Source organism: Molothrus aeneus, chromosome 6 (assembly GCF_037042795.1).
Source record: "Molothrus aeneus isolate 106 chromosome 6, BPBGC_Maene_1.0, whole genome shotgun sequence".
Lineage (NCBI taxonomy): Eukaryota > Metazoa > Chordata > Aves > Passeriformes > Icteridae > Molothrus > Molothrus aeneus.
This window is the reverse complement of record NC_089651.1, coordinates 39,732,911-39,754,746: the sequence shown is the minus strand read 5'-3', so window position 1 is coordinate 39,754,746 and position 21,836 is coordinate 39,732,911. Positions and strand designations below refer to the sequence as shown.

Below are 21,836 nucleotides of genomic sequence, written 5' to 3'. Positions count from 1 at the left end.
TACCAATACCAATTCTTCCCTTCAAAAGACTGGGAACTAATAATGCAAGGTAAGTTATTTATCTTTGTTGATGTAAACATTTGAGGAAACAGAAAAACAAATTTCTAGAACTGACCTAATACTCTCAGCTATTATTTCACTCTTTCTTCCCTAGTCCGACCATCACACTCCATGAGCAATCCTACAGTAAAACACAAGTGACTGAAGATGACAACGGTGCTCTATTCACATAGCACAGCATGTTGCACATTCCCTTCTAAAAACCACATGTACTTCTCTCATGAGACAGGTAGCTTCAATATTAAAAAAGCAAACTGACTTGAAAAAACTGAAGTGTCATAAGAAACTATAATTCACAGAAAATACTGTTTTAACAGTCAACTTTGCTGAGAAGGTAGCAACTCCATTCTGCAGTAGCTGATGTTTTTTCAGAGCTGAATTTTTCAATGTGATGCACAGAAACAGCTAACTTAGAGTTAGCACAGTTGCATGCATGGTCAAAGACGGATCACTACATGAGAGTGCTAGATGCATATCTTCCTATTTAGATATCAATGAAAGCTGGAATTCATTCTGCTCAGTATTGTGAAAGGTTCTACTGACAATTTCAGCAAGCATAAGAGTAAGAGCTAAATCAGGATCAAGACAATGTATTCTGTACTTAAGGACTTCCCAGACAAAAGCAAAATCACTAATCACCAACCTCTGGTTAGGAGCCAAGCAAGGGACTAGCTAGCTATTCTCAGTTCTGCCAGCAGCAATGATGAATTTTTCCTTTTTGCTTGATTTCTTCAGTCACTGAATGTCTGGAGTATGTAGAATCTGCTATAGGTTGTAGTTCTGGCATAAGTTATTTTCTTTCAGAGCCACTTCCCATCAAGAAGTTGAAGAGTGATTTGCTAAGTGTTCAAACCAACTGAAACAAATGGCAAAGATTACGGATATATTGCTATTTCTGTACAAAAGAAGGGGAAAACAACTGAACTTCAGGAAAACAACAAAACCCAAGCCCTTCAGCCTTTTCTGGTCAAACAGTCTGACAACAGTCCACAATGGTATGTTTTCATAACTGAATTTTGCTTTAAACTTCAAGACTGATATATTTTCTGTCAGTTCTCATCAGAGTAAAGTGTATTTTTATGTATATTCTCTGCTCATTTTTCTTTAGTTCTACATGCACCACAGAATAAACAGCATGACATAACCTCTCAGTATTATCTGCTAAAATAATTTCAAAATTTGTAAAACCAGTAGACAATATTATAACTTCTGACAGACACTATCCATTTGAATGCTCCAGAAGTACTCTTTAGTCTGAAAAGAAAAATGTTAGAAAAGGATCTGGTACAGTTGTATTACCAAAAATACAGATAAAATCACTATCAGTTCTTAAGAGTCAAGAAGCAGCATCAACTCACAGTGTGCCACAAGAACTACAGTTTTGTTATAAAAAACTGAGTATAGACTGAAACCCATTTTACACATACCTGAGAGTAACTTATCCAAAGTGAAGCTCACCTGATTTCCACAGCAATACACAGTACTCATTTCTTGTTAACTATTAGTTTTCTTTTGTCAACAATTCTCCGTCACAATTCAAAGAGTACTTACTGAGCAACGTTTTAGAAGCATATATGCTATGTAAAGTAAGTGTATGCAGAAAATGTACATTTAATACCTTCTATTTTAAAAATGCTGCATTCAGGGAGCTCAATTTTCTTGTATTAAACATATTTGGGGCATAATACAAGTTCAGCTATTCCCCTTGTTTACTGAAGAACTTTTAATCATGCACCATGGAGAAGGCTGAGAAGCAGCCAATAAACCAAAACATTAGAATGGCAAACAAACCCATCTATTACAACCATGCTCTCCTTTAACAACCTAAACTATACCACCACACCAGAACAAGCTGATTTACCAACCTAGATGCAAAGTACAATGTAATCACACAACAGAGAAGGAAAATTCAGGACTTCATTTTCTTTCCTCAGAAAGATCAGGAGAAAAATTCAATTCAATATTAAAACAGCAATTATTTTCAAATTTAAAATTCCTGCTATGACATCGTAAATGCAAAGCATTTGCTTTGAAACCTGTGAGGACAAAAGAAAGTTTTCACCAGCAAACTCAATGCTCTGCAGAAGCATCTATGAAGAATCTGTACCACTTTTAGTAGTGTGGACTGTTAGTCACTCATCTTTTTTTGCATCAAGCTTAACGTATTTATCAAAGGAAAAGAAGGGTATAACTTCTGGTCTTTGTCACTTCTTTTAATGATGTATCTCTATGACTCAGTAGACTTATGAATGGAATTAAATACCCTGATAGGGATTAGTGTTGAATAAAAGACATAAGAAGACCAAATTTTCTAGGCTGTCCCTCAGAAAATTCTATAGTACCTGTTTTCATATAGAGCATTAAAGACAAGTTTTTCATACACTGCTACCTTGAACATTACAAAACCACCCAACAGAATTCATACTCACGTAGTAACGAAAATTTGACATAACTGAGAAACTAGGATCCAAACATAATGATATTCCTGCTTTCCAGGAACATGAACTCCTAAAGGCCAGCAAGACCAGAGGTCTTAATGGATCTGTCTATGAGAAGAAGAGCAGGTGAAAAACCTAGAAGACAGGACACATTCCAGAATATGAGCACAGTATGTCTTCCAGGTAAGGATGGTTCTGAGCACTAACATGTGAACACAGACCACATTCAAAACGTCAAACAAAAACCATACTACATGGTCCACCAAGAACACTGAGTTTATAGTGAAATTTATTGTTCTGCTTCCTAATACAATAAGCTACAAGGTACATACAGTATAAAACGAGAACATCCACAGAGCAAAGGTGATAAACATTCTGTGATGGTACAGTGGAGGTAACATCTGTCTAATCCTTCCACTTTATCCCACAAGGAGCAGCTAAAACTACTGACCCTCCCCCTCCCTCCCCTCCAAAAATATTAAAAAGTAAACTTTCTCTCTCACTTAGGAATAGTGGGATTCAATGAGTTTTTTGAGGGCACTGCCAGTTATCTGCCAGTATCTCAAGAAAATTGCTGAAATTAAAGTAACAAAGAAAAACTGTGAAGGTGGGAGTGACATGACCCATGCAAGATGCTCATGACACCTTGGTTCACTTCTCCGCAGAGCAAATGGCCTGTAAAGAAAGGAAAAGTTTGTTATGTCATGTAAACCAGCAATTAACATGGTTAGAATTAAGATATAATAAGCAACATCTGAACTCAACAGGACTAATAGGCACACAGCTAAACTACTCTAAATGGAACCACAAGCTTCCTGTAATAAGGCTGGGAGATCTGAGAGCTGATAATCCTTCCCCCTTTATTGTCAGGTGCTGTACAGAAGGGTGCATGTCAACATAGGCACAGCTGACACCTACTATACAAAGTTTCAAATCAAATAACCTTGTCTGGGAGAATTCTAACAATGGGGTGAACTCAGCCTCAACTCTTGAAAAACAGCAAGGCTACAAACATTGATGGAACAATGGAAGATGAATATTTACCTTAAAGGCACAAAAATCCACTTAACCACTTTTTCATATATACTTGGTGCGGTTGAGGGCTCTCTCAGCAAGGTGACCACTTTCATCTGTTATCTTCTCCCAGTCAGTCTGTCCAACAACAAAACCGATGGCCCTTTTCCTGTCAGCATCTTTTTTTTCTTCTAGATCTGCCCATCGTACCTATGGAGAACATCCTATCAGTACAATAATCTTCCAAGAAATCCAGGTATGAATCTAGGCTTTCCACTGCAAGTAAGAATACAAGAATACTAATTTCTACTAATTTTCCTTAGAACAGGTAAGTATTATTTTTTTTCTGATAGGTAAAGAGGGAAATTATTTTTAACTGAATGGACCAGGTGTTCTACAGAGTAGACAAAAGGTATAGATGATAAGCTTTTTCCATTTCAGTGCTACAGCTCTGAGAGTTGAAGTGTAACTACTACAATTATTTCTCTGTTCAAAGCAACACTTTCTGCGGGAAGAATTATCCAAGACTGTTTTATTTACTGTTACTATTTATTATTATTTACTGTTTTATTTTTCTGGGAAATCTGTCTTTCAAATGCACAATGGAAACATCTAGAAGATGACTATGAAACTACAGAAAGACAGTGTTAAAGAGCAAGTCAGCAATGAATAAATGAATGAAGGACAGTTTTTCTTATCTATCTTCCATGATATATTTATATTTAAAATTTTCCACTATTTCTTTACACTAAGTACCTTTTTCATACATAAGTTATTTCCCCATCTTACATCTCCTTATCTGCACTGCACCTCTTCGTGGCCAACACAGATCCCTTTAATTTATCCTGCTTAACATACACAGTGACACTGCCAAAACAAGACACCAATGGGAGGGAGAGCAACACGAAGGAGGGAGGGAGAGGTGCAATGAAGAAGGGCTCCAGGCTAGAAACTCAGCTGAAACACACCATTGCAGGACAATAAAAAACAGTAAGTGAAAAGCTCTTCTCTGCACACTGATTAGTCTCACTCAGGCCTGTGTGTTACTGGGAAATGTAGCCTTATCAATTATCCGCCAGCACCTCCCTATCCTCAGTCTACTTGGATTTCCCCTGACATTTCTGCTGATAAGCAATGTCAGTTTTCCTCCACCATCATCTCCTCTGCTAGTGCCTTAAGTACCTCCATTTCTCTCAGACATCAAGTACTATCAATTTTCTATTTGACATTACAGAGCAAAACAATACCCAAACACTGACAGCTAATTCAGATTACTGCTAGTGGCAAAAGCTGGTCTTTCTATTTTGCAGAGAGGAAAAAAAAAAAACATTACCACCTCCTTCTATTACATCTTTCATCTCCCTCTATGATTTTCCCCTTTTTTCATGACAGAATTTAAACATGCAGCACTTGGTATTCAGACCGTGTCATGCATAGTTAATCTGTATTATCTACAATTCCTAGCTCTGTTATAACTAATATGTTTACCTCTGGAAGACCCTACTTGCAGGCATAATTTCTTACAGAATCTAATGGAACAGCAAAATGAAAAGGGAGTCAATGAAATTCCCATATTCACAGACAATGAATGACTTGATATAAGCTCTCTTTCACAGAGACCATTAAAGGGTTATATACAGAGAGTGTCATTTGAAAATTTATTACCCTTTTCTTTCCAGGTTCAGAAGCACGTGTATCATAGTCATCTGGAAGCTGCAGATAATCTTCTATTCTGCTGGCAATTGCTTCCCAGTCACGTTTTCTCTTAGTGCCAGTCCGCAAACCATCCAGTTTGTCTGAGAACAAACACAGAGCCTCAGTGTTAAGGGAGATTATTTTTTCTATTATTCACACAAACAAGACGAGAGTGGAAAAGTTTTTAAAAGAACGAGCAGCAGAATTTGTACATCCAGCTTGTCTTGATAGGTGCAATGATGGGAGTTGAAATAAACTAAAGAAGACTCAACACAGTTTTCAAGTTTTATTGATCTTTCATGTTAACTGTGTGGCAATAACACCCAGTGTTGTTTTCTATATGAGGGAGAAAAGGTTTGCTCTTCCAGATCTACATGGAGTCTGCCCTTACAGGTACAACATAGCCAACAATAGCTGGGAACCACAGATCCATCTTTCTGTATTTGAACACAATACTAAAAGGTGTAGCATTTTTCCCAAATTTGGCGATCAATACTGTGTCAAACATTGCATACATGCAGTTTCAGGGAACAAGTGGCAATTATATAACTTAATGCATCAAAGACAAGTTTTTGAGATACTGTTTCTGCTAAACAAAAACGCTCCTTAGAAAGCCTGATCCTCCCCTTTCTTTTTCTCTCCCCATAAGGCAAACCACTTAAAAAGTCTTCCAGGACTGGGAGAAAAATATCTCAATCTTTTCTTTCATGGTGTAAGAGGTCGGTCATGAATATTTGAACAGTACATTTGTCCAACAGTCCTCATTTTCTTCTTTTTCTTATTGAACCGATACATGAGGAGAAACAATTCCGTTCCTAGGTTCTAAAATTTTGTTCCACTTTAGACACTTATTCTCAGTAAAGAAAACAACACCTTCTTGAAATTATGTGGCAAACTGTCTTTGGAAAGGAGATGAAACATTCATTGGAAGATTATGAACAACAAAGCACGAAAAGGAAAACCGGCTCTACAAGTCAAAGGAAATTCTGTTACTTCTGTCGATGTAAACTACCAATTTATAAGTAAACAATTCAAGTATGTGTAGAAGGAACACTATTCTTGGCAATTACATTCATTAAACCATTACCAGTGATGTTAGAAATACTGTTTCAGAAGTCACTGTTGTAATTAAATTCACCCAAAAAGGCCTCAGAAATAGACCAAATACAAGGCAGCATTATTTTCTGGATAGCAGAAGATGATATTCAAAGGTATGTACTTAAAGAAACTCAGTTCAGAGATGAGTTTTTTTACTTAATATGGGAGAGAGAAGAGTAACAATGGAGATAATGTGAGGCAATGGTACTGTAGACATGCTAGTATAATTTAAAGTCCATAAACTAATGAAGTTATTTCTCCCTCACACACCTCAAAACCTTTTAAAGACTCCACCTCTGCCCCATTTCCCTGGAACAGATACAGAACTTCTTCTAATAAAACATTATAATCCCCCTGCTTCTTAAAATAGCCAACATTTAAGAAAAATGTTTGGAATATTTGTATCTATTACATTATTTAGTTAAGGTTCTTCTTTTGCTCTAAGTTAAATCTGCCAAATTTGATGCTCAATCTCCATAGAAAGGCGACACTCCCTCTAGAAGACAAAATTGATTTATACAATATTCCTCTATTACTCCAGCTACATTCAATAAGTGTAGATAATTTGTGGCATTCAGCATTTTCCAGAAAAGAATAACATTGAAAAGGAGATCAACAAACTCATTGAGGAGCATTTAGGAACATGAAAAAGTGAAAACGTAGGAGTTCTCTGTTGGCAAGTACCTGTAGACAGACATATTCCTGTTGGAAGGAAGCTATGATACAAGCTCACCTCATTACCAATGTGAAAGTAAGTTAAGTTTCCCACTCCCTGCTGCACACCAAACAACTGAAAACATTGCCAAGAAATGTGTAATGCCCAAATGTCAGTACAGAGCTCAGAAGCTGTTCTGAATATGCAGTTCCTCTCTGTCCCTTTTTGTTACTGCTACACAGGATTTATTTTAAAAAGATATGTCCTTTCATTATTTGAAGCTGGACTGCTTTTCCAGAGAGGTCTGCTTCCATCCATACTATTGCAGTTCAAGGTACATGTGTCATGCAGCAGACACTACACAAATGTCAAAAACCTGCCACAAAGGATTATTTCAGAATGTTCTTTTCTGAAAATGAGACAAGGTGTCATTTTGTAACACTGTGCTTATGATTATTTATGGCTGATGATTATTTAGTGTTAAACTACTGAACATCATTTTATCATTTCATGTTTAAAAACAACAAAGCAGAAGCATTTCTGAAAACCCACAAAACTTAAAAACTCACCTTTAAAATTTTTAAAGTAACATGTGAAAGCAACTAATTTAATTAGCTCCTTCAAAATCTAAATAAATGAATCAGTTAAATTTTGCCCTTGTTATACAAAAGCCATGAAGTTTTATGTAGAATCCCATTTGTATTCTAGAGCAAATTGTACAACAGTATCAAAGTTTCAGGTACACCAGAGCCCATTTCTCCATTCCTGAAAGTTTGTAGAACTTGCCACTAAGCCACACCTTGAAACAAAGGACTGCACTAAACACTACAGTCAAATTTTAAAAATTAGAGTCGATTACTTTAAATTTCAACATAAGAACCTTTGTGCATTATGCACTGAGAAGACCCATGAATAGACTTTCAGAATGAAATTATGGCTGTGCACAGCATATAAGGAAAGGATAAATCACACACGTACTCAAGAGGAATGTAAGAATAAAGTAAATCTGTGCTAAAGCGAGAGCTCTGGGTCATATGCTTGGCAATTGTCACAAGTCAGTGTTTGCAGTTAGAACTCAAACTTTTCAGACATTTTCTGAGGTTTATTACAATCAGCAAGACCTTACTGTGCTCTCCTGTAAACAACATCTACTCAGAAAGAAAATAAAAAAAAAGCAAAACAAGACTCAGAGCATAATTTTTGGAGTCTGCACGTACATCATTCTGCAAATGTGTGCCCTCTGGGACTAAAGCAATAAACCTAATGGGCAGGCCAGCTCCCAGGAAATAACTCAGTCTTGGAGTAAGTAATGCACACCACAGCTTACATGCCTTTCCAGAAATAATTATAATTGATCATCTACAATGAAGCCTTATTGTGAATTAAATATAGTAACTCTTATTCACAGACTGCAAGTGCTTCTAATGTACTCCTTAAGCTAAATGTTGACTGTCCTGGCAGAGTAATTTTCCAAAGAAACTGCATTTTTTTACATAGGAATGCCTGGCTTTTTTAAAACCTAAGTTCTGTCAGAATTTATTTTTAATCTATAGACTTATATATATATATGAAACTGAATCTAGAGGGTAGTAATAAAAGTAAAATTGTAAATGTGGATTTAATAGAAAGCCCTTCTCAGCACCTGGATCTGTTAGCATCTGTCTTCCAGTATGCTAACATCCAGTCTGTTAAAGGATTATTTCAACAGCTTTGCAAGTATCTTTAGCATAAAAGCGACTCTGCTGCTTGCTCCCCATTTTACATTTAAGTGGAGACCATAAAAAAATCGTGTTTTTTACATGATGGAGTTTTCATTATGGAAGGAAACATAACACAGTTCTTAGCATGAACTTCAGAAATAATTTTACATTATTAAATAAATCATTGCTTAAAAGAAAAATGCAGACCAATCCTAGCTTAATTGTCTAACTGTCTAGCTGTTTGGTATGCCAAAATCATAGAGTACAAGGTGCCTCTGCTTGTACTGCAGGTGCCACATCAACAATATAATCCACAACTATTTCTATGACTTAAAAGAGAGCACAGCAGGAGAAGAGATGGTGTAGCTAAGCCCTTAACAGCAAAAGGTGAAAGGCTGTTTTATGCAAACTAGACCTCCAAACTCTATTTCTATGGTGCAGTTGCGATTTTGGTTATTGGAAAGTTATGATGCACAGGGCTGTACCACACATGAAGAAGCAAACCACAAAATGTTAAGAAATGCTGTGTCCCATTTAGCTATTTGTGACTTCTCATGGACATGATACAAAAAGAGCAGTTCTAAGCAGACTGCCTAGATAAAACCTTCATTTAGAACTTATACTGTTCAGTAAAAAAAACCCCCACAACAAAACTGATCATAATGACCAGAAACCCCCTTCCATGAATAATCCTTTCACCATAGCTGTGGTGCACGCATTTCTGCCTGAAAGTTGCTTTTGACTTTGACAGAATCCTAATATCAGCACTATGAGAACAAAAAAGTACAGCAAAAATTGTGTCCTTGTGCTCCTGGAAAGTCCATTTTACATGCTACTAAGAAGAATTCTATTGCTCCCCTGGAACTGCAAAGCATAATGAACTTTAAACTTTTCAATGCCTAAGATGCTGAAAAGATATACTGACACCTAATCATTCAGAACCAATTTCAAAGCATGCCACTACTTTGTCCTCACAGATGTTAATTTTGAAAAGTGAGAAGCATCTTCAATTCAGTTCAGCTATGAGGCATGTCTCCAAGAATGCAAGAAGTTACTGATGACACTTAGGAAAAAAGGTATGCAATATGAAAGAGAGTACAGTGTGATGTGAGTTGACTCTTTGCTTATATATAAATAATAAACACAGAAAGATGAAGAATATAAATACTGTTTTTTTCAAATTTGAAGACAAAGTACTTTCCTTGACCAAATGAAACAACAATTAATGAATATATAATAGTGATGATTAGAAAGTAGTAAAGTCTCCTGCCTCTAGCAGAAGATGAATTCCTGTTCTGTATAGACGCTTTTGCAGTTTCAGACACATGTATGAAATCAACGCATTTATTTGTCTTTGCAAGGAGGCACAGTAAAAACAAAAATTCAAGTCTTGCACATATCATTAGATACCAACTATAAGAAACAGGAAAAAATAAATACCCACCTAGCTTTGCCTCAGAAGTGTCCATCTCCCATTTGCTTTTCGGAATGTAACCCTAAATCATACACAGAAAGAAGCTCGGAGGATTAGAGAGAGACACACATGCATATCACTTTTGAACTGGAAACAGCATTACAATGGGAGTTCAAGGTATTTCTTTTTGTAAGGCACAATTCTCATTATCAGATGGAGACCAATTACTCGGTATTTCAGAACTTCTGCATCCACTTGCCATTCAGTGATTTCAGTAGCCCTTGCAAATCATTACAAGAGTGCTGCCCTCTGCAAACACAGAACTCCAGAATGAGTCTGACAGACAGCAAACGCACACTGAAGTGTGCAGTTACTGTATTGGATTATTCCAGGTGGCAAAGTCACACAACTTTCAGGCATAAAGAATATTCAAAGCTTTACAAACACAAATGAAAACGTTACCATAAGTTTTTATGAACACATTCCCAGATTTAGTACACAAAAGTTTCACTTACTCCTTTTGAAGGGACATACTAAATTAATGTATGAGTGGTTAATCCACAATTAAACAATTTTTTTTGTTTAAATGAGAGAATCTGCTGAGCCACTAGGATTTAAGTATTACTTTTCATTTTAAAATAGTGCTCTTAGTGCAATGATTCTTATAAAACAATTTTGCCCTACAAATAATGTCACCATGTGTAATGATCTTTAGCCAGTTTATTCTTTGTAAATGAGCATAATGAAAATAAATTTGGCAAAAAGGTATTTATTTTAGTTAGCCTCTTGTTGTATTTTCTTTTTATATTCTTTGACAAGTAAATTGTTACTAAGCAACCCTCATTTCAGCTGTTCAGTTTTGGTATAAAAGTACTTATGTTCCTCTGCAACCACATAAAAAAGCTCAAGGTAGTAAATGGAAGCCCTCCAAGAGAATTTAATTATTTTTTAGAATGTTTTTTAACAGAGAGGGAAAAGAACTACTCTAGAAGATTTCAAGAAGAAAACAAACAATCCACAAACCAGTTTTATTACACTAACTTCTTTCCTGCTTTATTTATAGGTTGCTTCCACTGTGGTAAAAATATATGTGTATTTGTTAATACTATGTGTTACTAAATTCGTGTATTCCAGTAAATTCCAGAGAGCCACACTGCATTTGATTATATTCAGCACTGCTCTTAAAAAAATCCTTGAATGACCTTTTTCTATCAAACATATATCAGTGACTCGAGGTTATCGGATCTCTGGATTTTCTTGGTTTTAATCAAATTTGTAATTAATGCAAACCAAAACAGTTTGTGCTGCAATGTCTCCTTGTAACAAATAAATAAACTTCATGTATATACATATGTTTATACATTTAAACCAAGTTGCACTTTAAAGCTTGCTCAGAGAGTTTACACCACAGCTAAAAGCCTGCATTAAACAAAGTGATGTGGGATACACTGGTGAGAACACTAAGTTAAATGTATCAGTAATTCATACCATCAAGCACAGAAAAGCAGGAATTGTCTGAATGCTACAAACAATCCTATGGGAGTTGATAATAGCAAGAAGAGTGACTTTGATGGTGTGAAATGGCCTATTGTGTGCCGAATCTATACAATATCCTGGTTCTCAAATAGGATAAGCAAAGATTCAGACTTTATCCTTTGATACAAGACAGTTGGATATTTCAAAGACATCTGCCAGATGGCAGGAGCTTCAGACCTCCCTTTTCTCACAGGATTAAATGCAGCAAAATGAATTGCATAACCCTTATCAAATGTTCTCAAAAGGGCAAGAGATAGTGAATACAGTGTCCTGTTCCACTTTCTGTCTGACATAATTCTCTGAGATTAGCCATCTGACTGAATTCAAGAGATTACCCACAGCAGATAATGCTCTTTTTCATATCTTGTGCATCTGAATAGAACACATTCGTATATGCAGATTACTTTTTGCTTTCTCTTTGTCCCAAAGAAAAGGCCTATTGTTATAAGTGCTGTACATTAGGACACTCTCCAGAACCCATAAACACACACATACACACACAGAGTTATGCACAGATGTCTCAAAAGCTAAAGACAACTTTTTCTTTTAACTATAGCTCATGGAAACAGGACTAGCAGCCATATTCTTGTAAACATGGATGCATCTTTGAAATGTTCTAACCACACTTTATGCAGTCTCATTTTCTGCGCCAAAGAATAATTTAGTAAAGAGAATAAATCAGTCATGTTGAAAGAAACAGATGTTTATTAGAATCCACTTTTCCTAAGCTTTTTAAAATTCTGATTTCAATTGCTTTCTGATCTGCCACTCCTGACAAATAGTAAATTTCCATCAAGGAAAAACACTTTGCTCAACTCAAACATTTTTGGTTACTTCCTGTTTATTGAACTTTAACTGCTTGGTTGTGGGCACCAAGATTTGAGACATTCAGCTCATCAAGCACAGACCAGTTGCAGCTCCAACACATACCAAGAAGTTACAGCAGGAAGCCTTTCGTAGCCTTTTAAATACATACCTAAAAAAGCCAGCCCTCAGGGCAATCCTGTAACCTTTATTTATCCAAGAGACCTAATGCCTCACCTTGGAAATTCCACCTGACAAACAAAGTCAGTCAACCGTGGCAGAAAAAGCAGTCTTCATAACTGTTACTATATACTGTGACAGTTGAGGAGAGTTCTTTAGACACATGAAAGGAAATAAGCTAAATTAATCTTTGCCCATTGTTCCCATCCCTCCACTTTGTGTCATTCTTAGATTATCTGGAAGACAGCGCTATTATGTACTGCAATTTAAAATATCTCTATGAGGCATGTTATCATGCTCTATAGACAATACTGTTTGTAGCACATACTCACATATTCTTAGAAATAAATTAGGAAGAAATAATAGGATTTATCATTAAAGTTCTCCTAGAAATGTTTAAGTAAAAAACTGCTAGAAACATGTGTGTTAAGATCGCACTGCTAAGAACGGCAATGGGTTGGCATTTGTAAGACTGAGATTCTCTCTCAGACACATTAATGAACAATTTGTTAGGGATGGCTGATGTGTCTCCTACCAGTTCACTTTCTTCTTCCTCTGCTGTGTCCTTCTTTGCTTCTTCTTTCTGGTCTTCAATATTTGCATCAAAATCCTCCATCTCCACCTGTTCCAAAGCACATGCACAGACTTACAGGGCAGTGTCTGGATTTTAATTATTTTCTTTTTAACAGAATAAGTAGAGATGTCCAAATTCAAATTGAAAAGAAAGGATTCATCTTTGAAAGTATGATGATGCAATATATATGAACCCTGTATCCATTCTGGCTTTCGTAAGAAGCACATTCTCTTCTAGCAACAGAGTGACAAAGAATATTCTTTACAAAGATTTTCTGGGGAAAAGCAAAAATTTTTCATTCCTTCCTTCACATGCATTCATTGTGTTACCACTATCTGTGACAGCAAGATACTTCTCTTGCTTCCCACACAATCACATTTCAAAACTTGCAATCTCAGAAAAAGTTCTTAAACTTGCCATTTTTATATACCTGGAATGGCTACCTCTGCATAGAACACCACTACTGAGCCTTTATCTTTTATGGTTTTTTTTTTAATCACAGTAAAGAATAATAGTAACCACAGAGTTCAGCATAACAACAGAAGAATGAAGACATAACATCTAACTCTGCTCATCTAATGCAATACTGTCTGGGCTCCACAGCTGTACTGGGGACCCATGCATATACTCTGGAATATGTAGAACTCCCCAAGTCTGTACAGTCCTTTACATAATTTGCAACACCTTGTAAATCCCAATCTGCTGTTCTCTGAGCCTACTTTAGAGTGGAACCTTTTGCTGTCCTCTTGAAGATTACTATTTTCCAGTACAAAGAATTTGGAGATGTAATAATAACTTGCTAACATTGCGACAACCTGCAAAGACCCTCTGTCTACTTCAGCAGTTCATCCGTTTCTATGGCTGTGTCAGGAGCTGTTCCAACAGCAACAAGACATGGTTTATTCACAAAGACCACACAACTAAACACTAATTTATGCCCACAGCTCCTCACAACTGCTGAAGAAGGCAACAATACAGTAAGCTGATACACCAAAGATGCATGTCATGGCAAACTGCAAATGAAATGAAAAGGCAATTACAGCCTTCTGCTACATGTTATTTATTTCTTCATTCTCTGCTAAACACCTGTATTTCTCAAAACAAGGACCATGTTCAAATTTGTTTATTTCCTTATCTTACTTTCTCCAACTACTTTCTCAAAATGTGATCTAAATAACTCAGTAACCTGTAAAAAGTGCTGAGCTTCATCTAAAAGTACAAAGTTTCTCTTTAATCTCCTTAATTGATATTCAACAGTTGCTAAGAGCAAAGTGACTTTTGCTCAAAGATGCCCAAGTCTGAGCTTCAAAAAGGTGATAAAAGGTAAAAATATACATTCATGTTTGGGGTAATTCATAATAACAAAATACACTTTCCTGACAGTGATTCTGGCTTTCTAAAGTGCCTTGCTGTGATCACATCTTTGTCAGCTTCATATTTTCAGTAAAGTCACATTGACCTAATCTGCAGTTTTAACAAGCACAGAGATTCTCACCTCTTCAATAGCAGCATCCTGCAACAGAGAACGAATGTCCAGGCGCATCATGTGGCGTGGTGCTGCCTCCCAGTGATCAGACATCTAACAAAACACACAAAAATGAAGCACCTCTAAAAATCTAACAGATTCATTGGAAAATTTGGTTCCTGATTGCTAACAGGATGTATCTGTACTTCAGTAATTTTAATCAATCCCATGAAATAACTACCAGTATTTCTTAGAGGAAAAGTGTAAGCATTATGTAGTCTATAGTTTTCAAACAACAGCAGCCCCAAAGCACAGTATGACTCCAGATGTATATAGTTACCCTGCTGATATCCTTTAGCTTGCGCCCATGAATATTCCTCTTGGAACACGTCTGGTTATCTGCACTCATTTCAGCTAAGTACACCTAAAAAGAAAAAGACTATTAAATATTGTAAATTTTTGGAGCTCTTTGTCTACCTTGTGATACACCCTGCATTTGTACACTTAAAGAAAGGTAAATTTGTAACTGTAAACCACAGCATTTTTCCTGAATGTGGGCGACTTTTCCATTCAAAAGTTTAGAAACATCAGCATATGGCTGTCAGCAAGTTCAAATGCTATTTAGGCTCCATTACCTCAAATCCCTTTGTTTTTGCAGCACTCCAAAACTGTTCAAAGTGTCGCACTCTATCATTGATAGCATCAAGGATAATGAAGGGAAAGAAGCCGTCGTCCAAGGTCTTTTTGAAAGTTTTAAACATGCTGGTACGGTAGGTCTCCTCCATATCAGCCTCATATTCATACTCCATCACCTTTACCAAGGACAAAAGTATTAAGAAAGAGGACATCTATAAAATGGCTAAATTCAACACCTGAATGGCATGACCAGAAAGTACACTGGTGTGGGAAAAACACCTTTCAGGACAGTTTTTAAGAATTTGCTCATACCACCCTAATATAACTCTAAGTTATATTGGCTTGTTTTGAAAAACAGCCCAGAGACCTCTGCACTCTTCCCAACCCACAGACTGGAATTCTGATTGCCACTGTTTTTCCAGAATGTCTTGTTTCTTTGTCAAGAAAAGCAACAGAATTAAGACTACCTTCTTTTTAACTTTTTTTCCTGTATCTGGGTCTCTCTCCTCTTTCTCCACTTCAGTGATAAAGTAGTCATCCAGGCTGAGCACTCTTGGTGCAGGTCCTCCACATTCTACCTCCTTATCCTGGGAAGAAAGCAAAAAAAAGCATATACATTTGCTGTAAAAATTCCATTCTGCTACACTTCAAAATACTTCAAAATCTTAAAAATATTTTTGGTCAACAGCAGTTCCCTGCTCAATAGTAAAAACAAGAAGAGAGTAGTATCCCTCCTGCTTGCTAATACTGGTGGAGATTCACATAGCAAATGAAGACATGGAACATGAAATAACAACAGACTTGAATTCTAGGCAAACAGAAAGCAAACAGTAGAAGCACATGTAAAAGACAAGCAGCGCTACACAGTGAGTGCCTGTTTACATACCCTGATGAGTTTTGCTACATGTGTCTTTCCACTGCCAGGTAACCCTCTCATGATGATCACAATCTGAAACAAAGATCATGTAAGCAGATATGATACTGTACTATATTAACAGACTCTTTTTTGCAAATATTTTCTTCTGGAGAATTATGTGCTGTGGGCTCACAACACATAATTCTCCAGAATTTTGCATATCATCAAGCACTCACTGTCTGTTTTAGAAACCAGGCTGTGAGAAATGGTAGTAGTTGCACCTAATTCAGAGTTTTTGATGTTAATCACCACAGCAGTTTAGGCTGCATGGTATAGATCTGGCTCAGTTCACTAACTTCTTTCATTCAACTGAATGAAACTTACCTAAATGTTTTATAGCCTAAATTGTGTTCTTTCTTATATAATATGGTGCATTGCCAAATCGCTGGGTAAAGACAAGTTTTTCCCCTGATACATCAAAAACCAAAGTGAAGACCTCAGAAGACGGCAAAATACCTTAATATTACACACTAATTTGCTTTGAGCATTCCAATGAAGTTTACCACCTCTGTGGACTCCTAATAGCTATGCTACAACACTCCAGGTGTTTGCAAAGGAACCAAGCTAATTTCCAGAGCTTCCTCAAATGGACACTTGTTCCCAACATATTACATCCACCAGCATTCTATCTGAATACAGACCTTGTTCAAACCGATTGCTGCTTTCAGAATGTAGACTCACCCTCTCTGGCCTGCTATCCCGTCCTGGTGGCTTTAAAATATCATCTACATTTTTAGATTCTGGCTTCCTTTCTACTCGTGGAGCAGGTGGTGGCTGACGAGGCATCGATGGAGCAGAAATAGGAATCCTTTCCTCAGGGTAATTTCTACGATCACCTTCAAATTCCAGTGTTTGGACAGAAGAATTTTCTTAGTTCAGTAAAATAAAAAAATTAGGATGTTCTGAGCTGATTTAAACACCTTCATTATTTTAACTTAAATTAACAGATATGTCCTCATAAATAATTAAAATTTCTAATCTTAAACCTACTGCAATCAAAGACAGTTTTTAGCAGAGTATATAATGGTTTCATTCATGATCTCAACACCACAGAGAAACAAAACTAAATACCACCACCTAAAGAGATTTTCCTGAATTATATATTTTGAACAAACAAATACTGCAAATCAATCTTCTACCAATTAATCTTCACCTCTGCAAGTCCATTATTTTTTATAATATTCTAGCAAGACTTTAAGGTAGAGAAACGGTACCTCCAAACATAGAAGGCCCATGATCATATGCTGGACGATCTGTCTTTCGTTCATATGGTGGTCTGTCAAAACCACCTCGCCTGGAGGATGGATGGTCCTTCTTGTCACGGTAAGACTGAGTCCTTGAAGGTGTGGTAGGAAGAACCCTGCCAAAAAAGTATTTAGTGTATTTTGTGTATTTTTGTGAATTTCCACTGTGGATTCCAGAGTGAAAGGAACATGTACCTCAGAGGCAAAATGGACAGCCTGATACACAATACAGCCTCAACTGTATTGATGTCCATAGTGTTCCAAAACCACGTACCTATCGTCTCGGGGATGCCGCTCCTTGTCAAACCTCTCTCGTTCATAGTCCACAGAGCCTCGATCTCTGTGCAATTCCCGCTCCCTCTTGAAATCCCGATGATCTGTGCTGGAATTACCCTGACGCTCAAAATAAGGCTCACGATCTCTTTCTCTATTGTAGCGACCTGGATGCTCTGAAGGGAGAAACCCATAGAAATCCAAACTACTGTTTTGGAAAAAGAAGGCAACAGGTAAGAGTGCAAAAAAAGTATATGGTATGTGAGCTAGGATGCACTTTATCAGACACTCTTTTCTAAACTGTACAAGAGACAACCATACCATGAAGTCCTACTTAAAGCTACAAACTGAGTTTTTAAAGTGGCTAGGTTATTGACTGCAGTACTCCTCTTGAAAATATAAACTGTTAATCTTATGGACCTCTGAAGAAAATAAAGTGGTTCTAGCTTAAACAAGAGTTACTTAATTTGAACAAGCTTTTAGCATCTTACAACTTTTCTTAAGAGCTAACTAACTCTTTGAAAGCTAGCCAAGCACCTCCTACCTTTTTGAAATGTTTGCCTGTCCGGTAGAGGTTCTGGACGAAGGGTTACCCTCTCCCCATATGGAATCTGTTCCACTTTACTCGTGGTTATATCTGGTTGAAAATAAAAAAAAAATCCTAAGGTTTTAAAACACATGTCTTGTATTTTCTTTCCTCTTGAAAAGTAATCAGTCAAAAGTGACTAGAACAAACTACCATAATTTCTTTTAGTGGAAAATGCAAAAAGAGCTTTATATAAATAAACAGCACCATGGTTTTTAAAGGATGAAGTGGGTTTGTGTGTGTGTATGTAAACCACTCCATCTCAACAATGGGACTTCTGCCTTTTCTGGTGAGTTCAGGTAGCATGCAGTGTCAAAAAATTCTAAACATTAAAATGCTCTGTAAGTTTTAATAACTCACAGAGTTACTGTAATGTCAAGAATAGTAACTGAAAGTCTCACAACAATGACATTTTTCAAACAGCTTTTAGCAAAACATCTACTTAATGGAACAGATATGGCTTCCAGTCCTGTTATGGTACTTTAGAGAGAGAAAAAACAGTCTTTAAATGACAATACACAATTTAAGAACTTCTTTATGACATGATTTCACTCCTCTTAAAGGAGGGAGATCAATTCTATTAAGAACTAGTGTTGAATTTTAGCCTTGGTAAGCTCAATAGTAAAAAGCAGAGCCCTCCACTATTTACCTATGTGTTAAACAACTGTATAGGGTGCATGCCCTTCAGAACCAGACTCTGCCTCCCCCTCTGCCTAGAGGGTACCTCACACCCATTATGCAGTATATAAATAATGCAAACACCAGCCACATTCTGTTTTAAGTCACATCTAAGAACTCTAACCATCTGAAGTACCTTCTAGCCCAGTTATTTCCATACTCACCTACAAAGGGATTAAAGGAAAGTAACACTATCAACCTAAATACAGAACATAACTAGAAGCACATGGGTGCTTCTAGTAAGTACAATAATAAACATTGTACTTACTAGAAGCACCCATGGCTATACACCATTCATGGAATAGTAACCATAGAATATATACTGTTCACCAACATGAAATAGCTCTTTCTAAAAGCATCAAGAAAAACACTAAACTCAGAGTCATAACTGGTTAAAGGTTAGAGACTCCTTATAACTGATCAGCATTACATCATTAATGCACACAAGCCTACACATCAACTGCAGAACATGCATACTTTGCATGGCACACTCCTTAAAAAAAAAACAACAAAACATCAGGAGGACTAATTAGCTCTTTGATACATATCAAATGCACTGTGATACCCACCTCGCCCATGGCCATAATCCACCGTTTGCTGAATGATGGGTGCTTTGGGAACCGCTGGAATAACCGGAGAAAGGGACACTGGTACAGCTGGTGGAATGGAGGTGTGGACAGCAGGTACCTTCACGGGTGAGGACACAGGGGGAGGCATCATGGACTCCTGCTTACACAGCTCGTACTCCATATTGGCACCTTTATCCTCATTTGTGTCCCACAGTCCGTGGAAAGAGTCCTCATCCCAGCGTTCCTGTTCCACAGCAGAAGGTGATGGTTTTAAAGACTGACCATGACTTGGGGTTGTAGTTGGAGTAGAAAGTGGAGCATGTGACCTTGTCATAGGTGTAGTAGGCCTTGCCAGTGGGGCACTTGGTCTTGCCACAGGGGTGGACTGTCTGAACAACACAGGAGGCTTTATAATAACAGCAGGAGAAGGTTTAATAGCTTGGGCTTCTAGTGGTGCCTCTGAAGATAGCTGAGAAGAGACCTAGATGCAGAAAGCACTTTTAATGTAGATCTGCAAACTAACCTTCTCTCATCCTCAGTATGTGCAATGGCAGTTGGTAGTCAAACCATACACATTTTCTAGAACCTCCATGAAGGTGCTACAGGTAGGAAGACTATTTTTTAAAACTGGTGGCCTGATTTAATTTTGCATTTTCTCGCTATGTGAAGGCTTAAACACTACTGATTTTCTTCAAAATAACCTTACCAATTTTAGCTCCAGTAGGCCTATCTCAGTTCAAATGGGTCTACTGTTTATTTCCAAAGACTCCTGCTGTCTGCAAAGATTCCTGCTGTCTGTGTGAAGGCTGAAAATCTGAAAGTAGGGCAGCTTGGTGAGATGCAAAAGGATTGATAAAGCCAGTTGTGGAAACCACTGGAAAAATTCAGAGAGGAGAAATACCTGGAAAAACCTTAATAAAATAAATATTGGAAGAACATAAGAAATTGGAAGGTCTTGCCTAGTCAAAAACCAAACCAAACCAAATCCTTCATGAACCAAACATCCACAAGAAACCCCACACATTACAAGACTTTTCAGCATCAGAGCAGATGCCAAGTTACAGACAGCCTTATTAGCAACATAAAACAAAAATTGCACGACGGTTGTAGATACAAAGGTGAGCTCTGTAATAACATCTCAAAGTCATGGCAGAAATATCTGGAAGGAAGAATTCCATGAAAGACAAAAGTTGTTTGAAAACCTCTAGGCAGACAAGTGAAGTAGTCTGAGATATTTTATTTTGATATTTTCTAACTTCCTAAAGGCATCAACATATCTTGGTAGCAAACCAGCTCCATTATTTTACTTTACAGACACTGTAAACAAGGAAGAGGTCACCTAAGCAAAAAGAAAACTTGCAGTGCCTCATTCATTGCATAACACTTCCCTGGACGGAGGGACAAAAAAAGGTTGGTCTGGCTAAATGTCAGAGCCAGAAGACCTTATGGCTAAATTTATTGGTGTGAGTAACTTTGGGGTTAAGATGTGATGAAGAACAAAGATGGTGCATCAACTCAGATGTCTCCTCCAATACACATTTAACAAAACTGTTTACTCATTCTAGGAATGATTTATAAACCTGAGTTAGCACGACTGCAGAAGTTCAGTTGATTTCTGAATTATCAAAAAACCCAAATATAAGCATCTGAGAACAGTTACCAGAACTGCACAGGAAATTAAGCAGTAGAGGAGTAGTTGCATCACAACAGGATGGAGGTACACAAACATGAGTTTCCAGGCACTTCATTATATTCTAGAAGGTAATAAAAATTCCCAATAAAAACAGCAAACAGAAGGCTAATGCCCATGCTACATTGAAATATCTCCATTTCTGACAGATGTATCCTCAAGTTTTCCCAACTTCAAAGAGGAGATAGCTCCTGGAGTAGGAAAAGCAGTGCAAATTGAAAGAACTTAAGCAAAGAAAAATAGGGTCTTCTTGTGAACCTTACGTCCCTGTTTTGGGAGAGCTCACCTCTTTTCGCACATTATCCTACAGCAATGTAGACTGTTTTATGTGCAACCATCCCTGATGGGTCATACTCAGAAGACATGGTGGACTTGTAGGTGTAGAAGAAGGGATTACAAGGGTCCTCGCCCCTGATAAGTCACAGCTGTACTAATTACCAAAGAAGAATAGCCTTGCCCTTAATGGGGTCTGACTAATAAAGGTAAGTGTGATAGAAGGCATGGGTTGGCCACTCAGGGAGAGCCTTGAGGAAGAGGACCTTGAGGAGGTAGAGAAGGCCTGAGGAAGAAGGAATGATCCAGAGAGACACAAAGAAGAACAAAACAAGGAA

At 37.2% G+C, this 21,836-nt stretch overlaps 1 protein-coding gene across 3 annotated transcripts in view; it reads right to left on the bottom strand.

Moving 5' to 3' along the window:
* Positions 1–2,770: 2,770 nt before the first annotated feature.
* YLPM1 (YLP motif containing 1) overlaps positions 2,771–21,836 on the bottom strand; it is a 35,849-nt gene continuing 16,783 nt past the window's right edge. Inside the window, exons 7-21 of one of the 3 annotated variants that reach the window (XM_066551362.1) lie at positions 19,536–19,779; positions 18,247–18,339; positions 17,704–17,878; positions 17,400–17,545; positions 16,867–17,054; positions 16,156–16,218; positions 15,737–15,856; positions 15,269–15,445; positions 14,974–15,057; positions 14,664–14,747; positions 13,130–13,216; positions 10,105–10,156; positions 5,178–5,308; positions 3,543–3,722; positions 2,771–3,173 (exon numbers count right to left, since the gene is read on the bottom strand). In XM_066551362.1, coding sequence (XP_066407459.1) covers positions 3,576–3,722; positions 5,178–5,308; positions 10,105–10,156; positions 13,130–13,216; positions 14,664–14,747; positions 14,974–15,057; positions 15,269–15,445; positions 15,737–15,856; positions 16,156–16,218; positions 16,867–17,054; positions 17,400–17,545; positions 17,704–17,878; positions 18,247–18,339; positions 19,536–19,779 — 1,791 coding nt within the window. In that variant the 3' untranslated portion in view covers positions 2,771–3,173; positions 3,543–3,575. Of the gene's footprint in view, positions 3,174–3,542; positions 3,723–5,177; positions 5,309–10,104; positions 10,157–13,129; positions 13,217–14,663; positions 14,748–14,973; positions 15,058–15,268; positions 15,446–15,736; positions 15,857–16,155; positions 16,219–16,866; positions 17,055–17,399; positions 17,546–17,703; positions 17,879–18,246; positions 18,340–19,535; positions 19,780–21,836 lie in introns of those variants that run through there. The other 2 variants (XM_066551363.1, XR_010783774.1) reach the window with 2 other exon arrangements.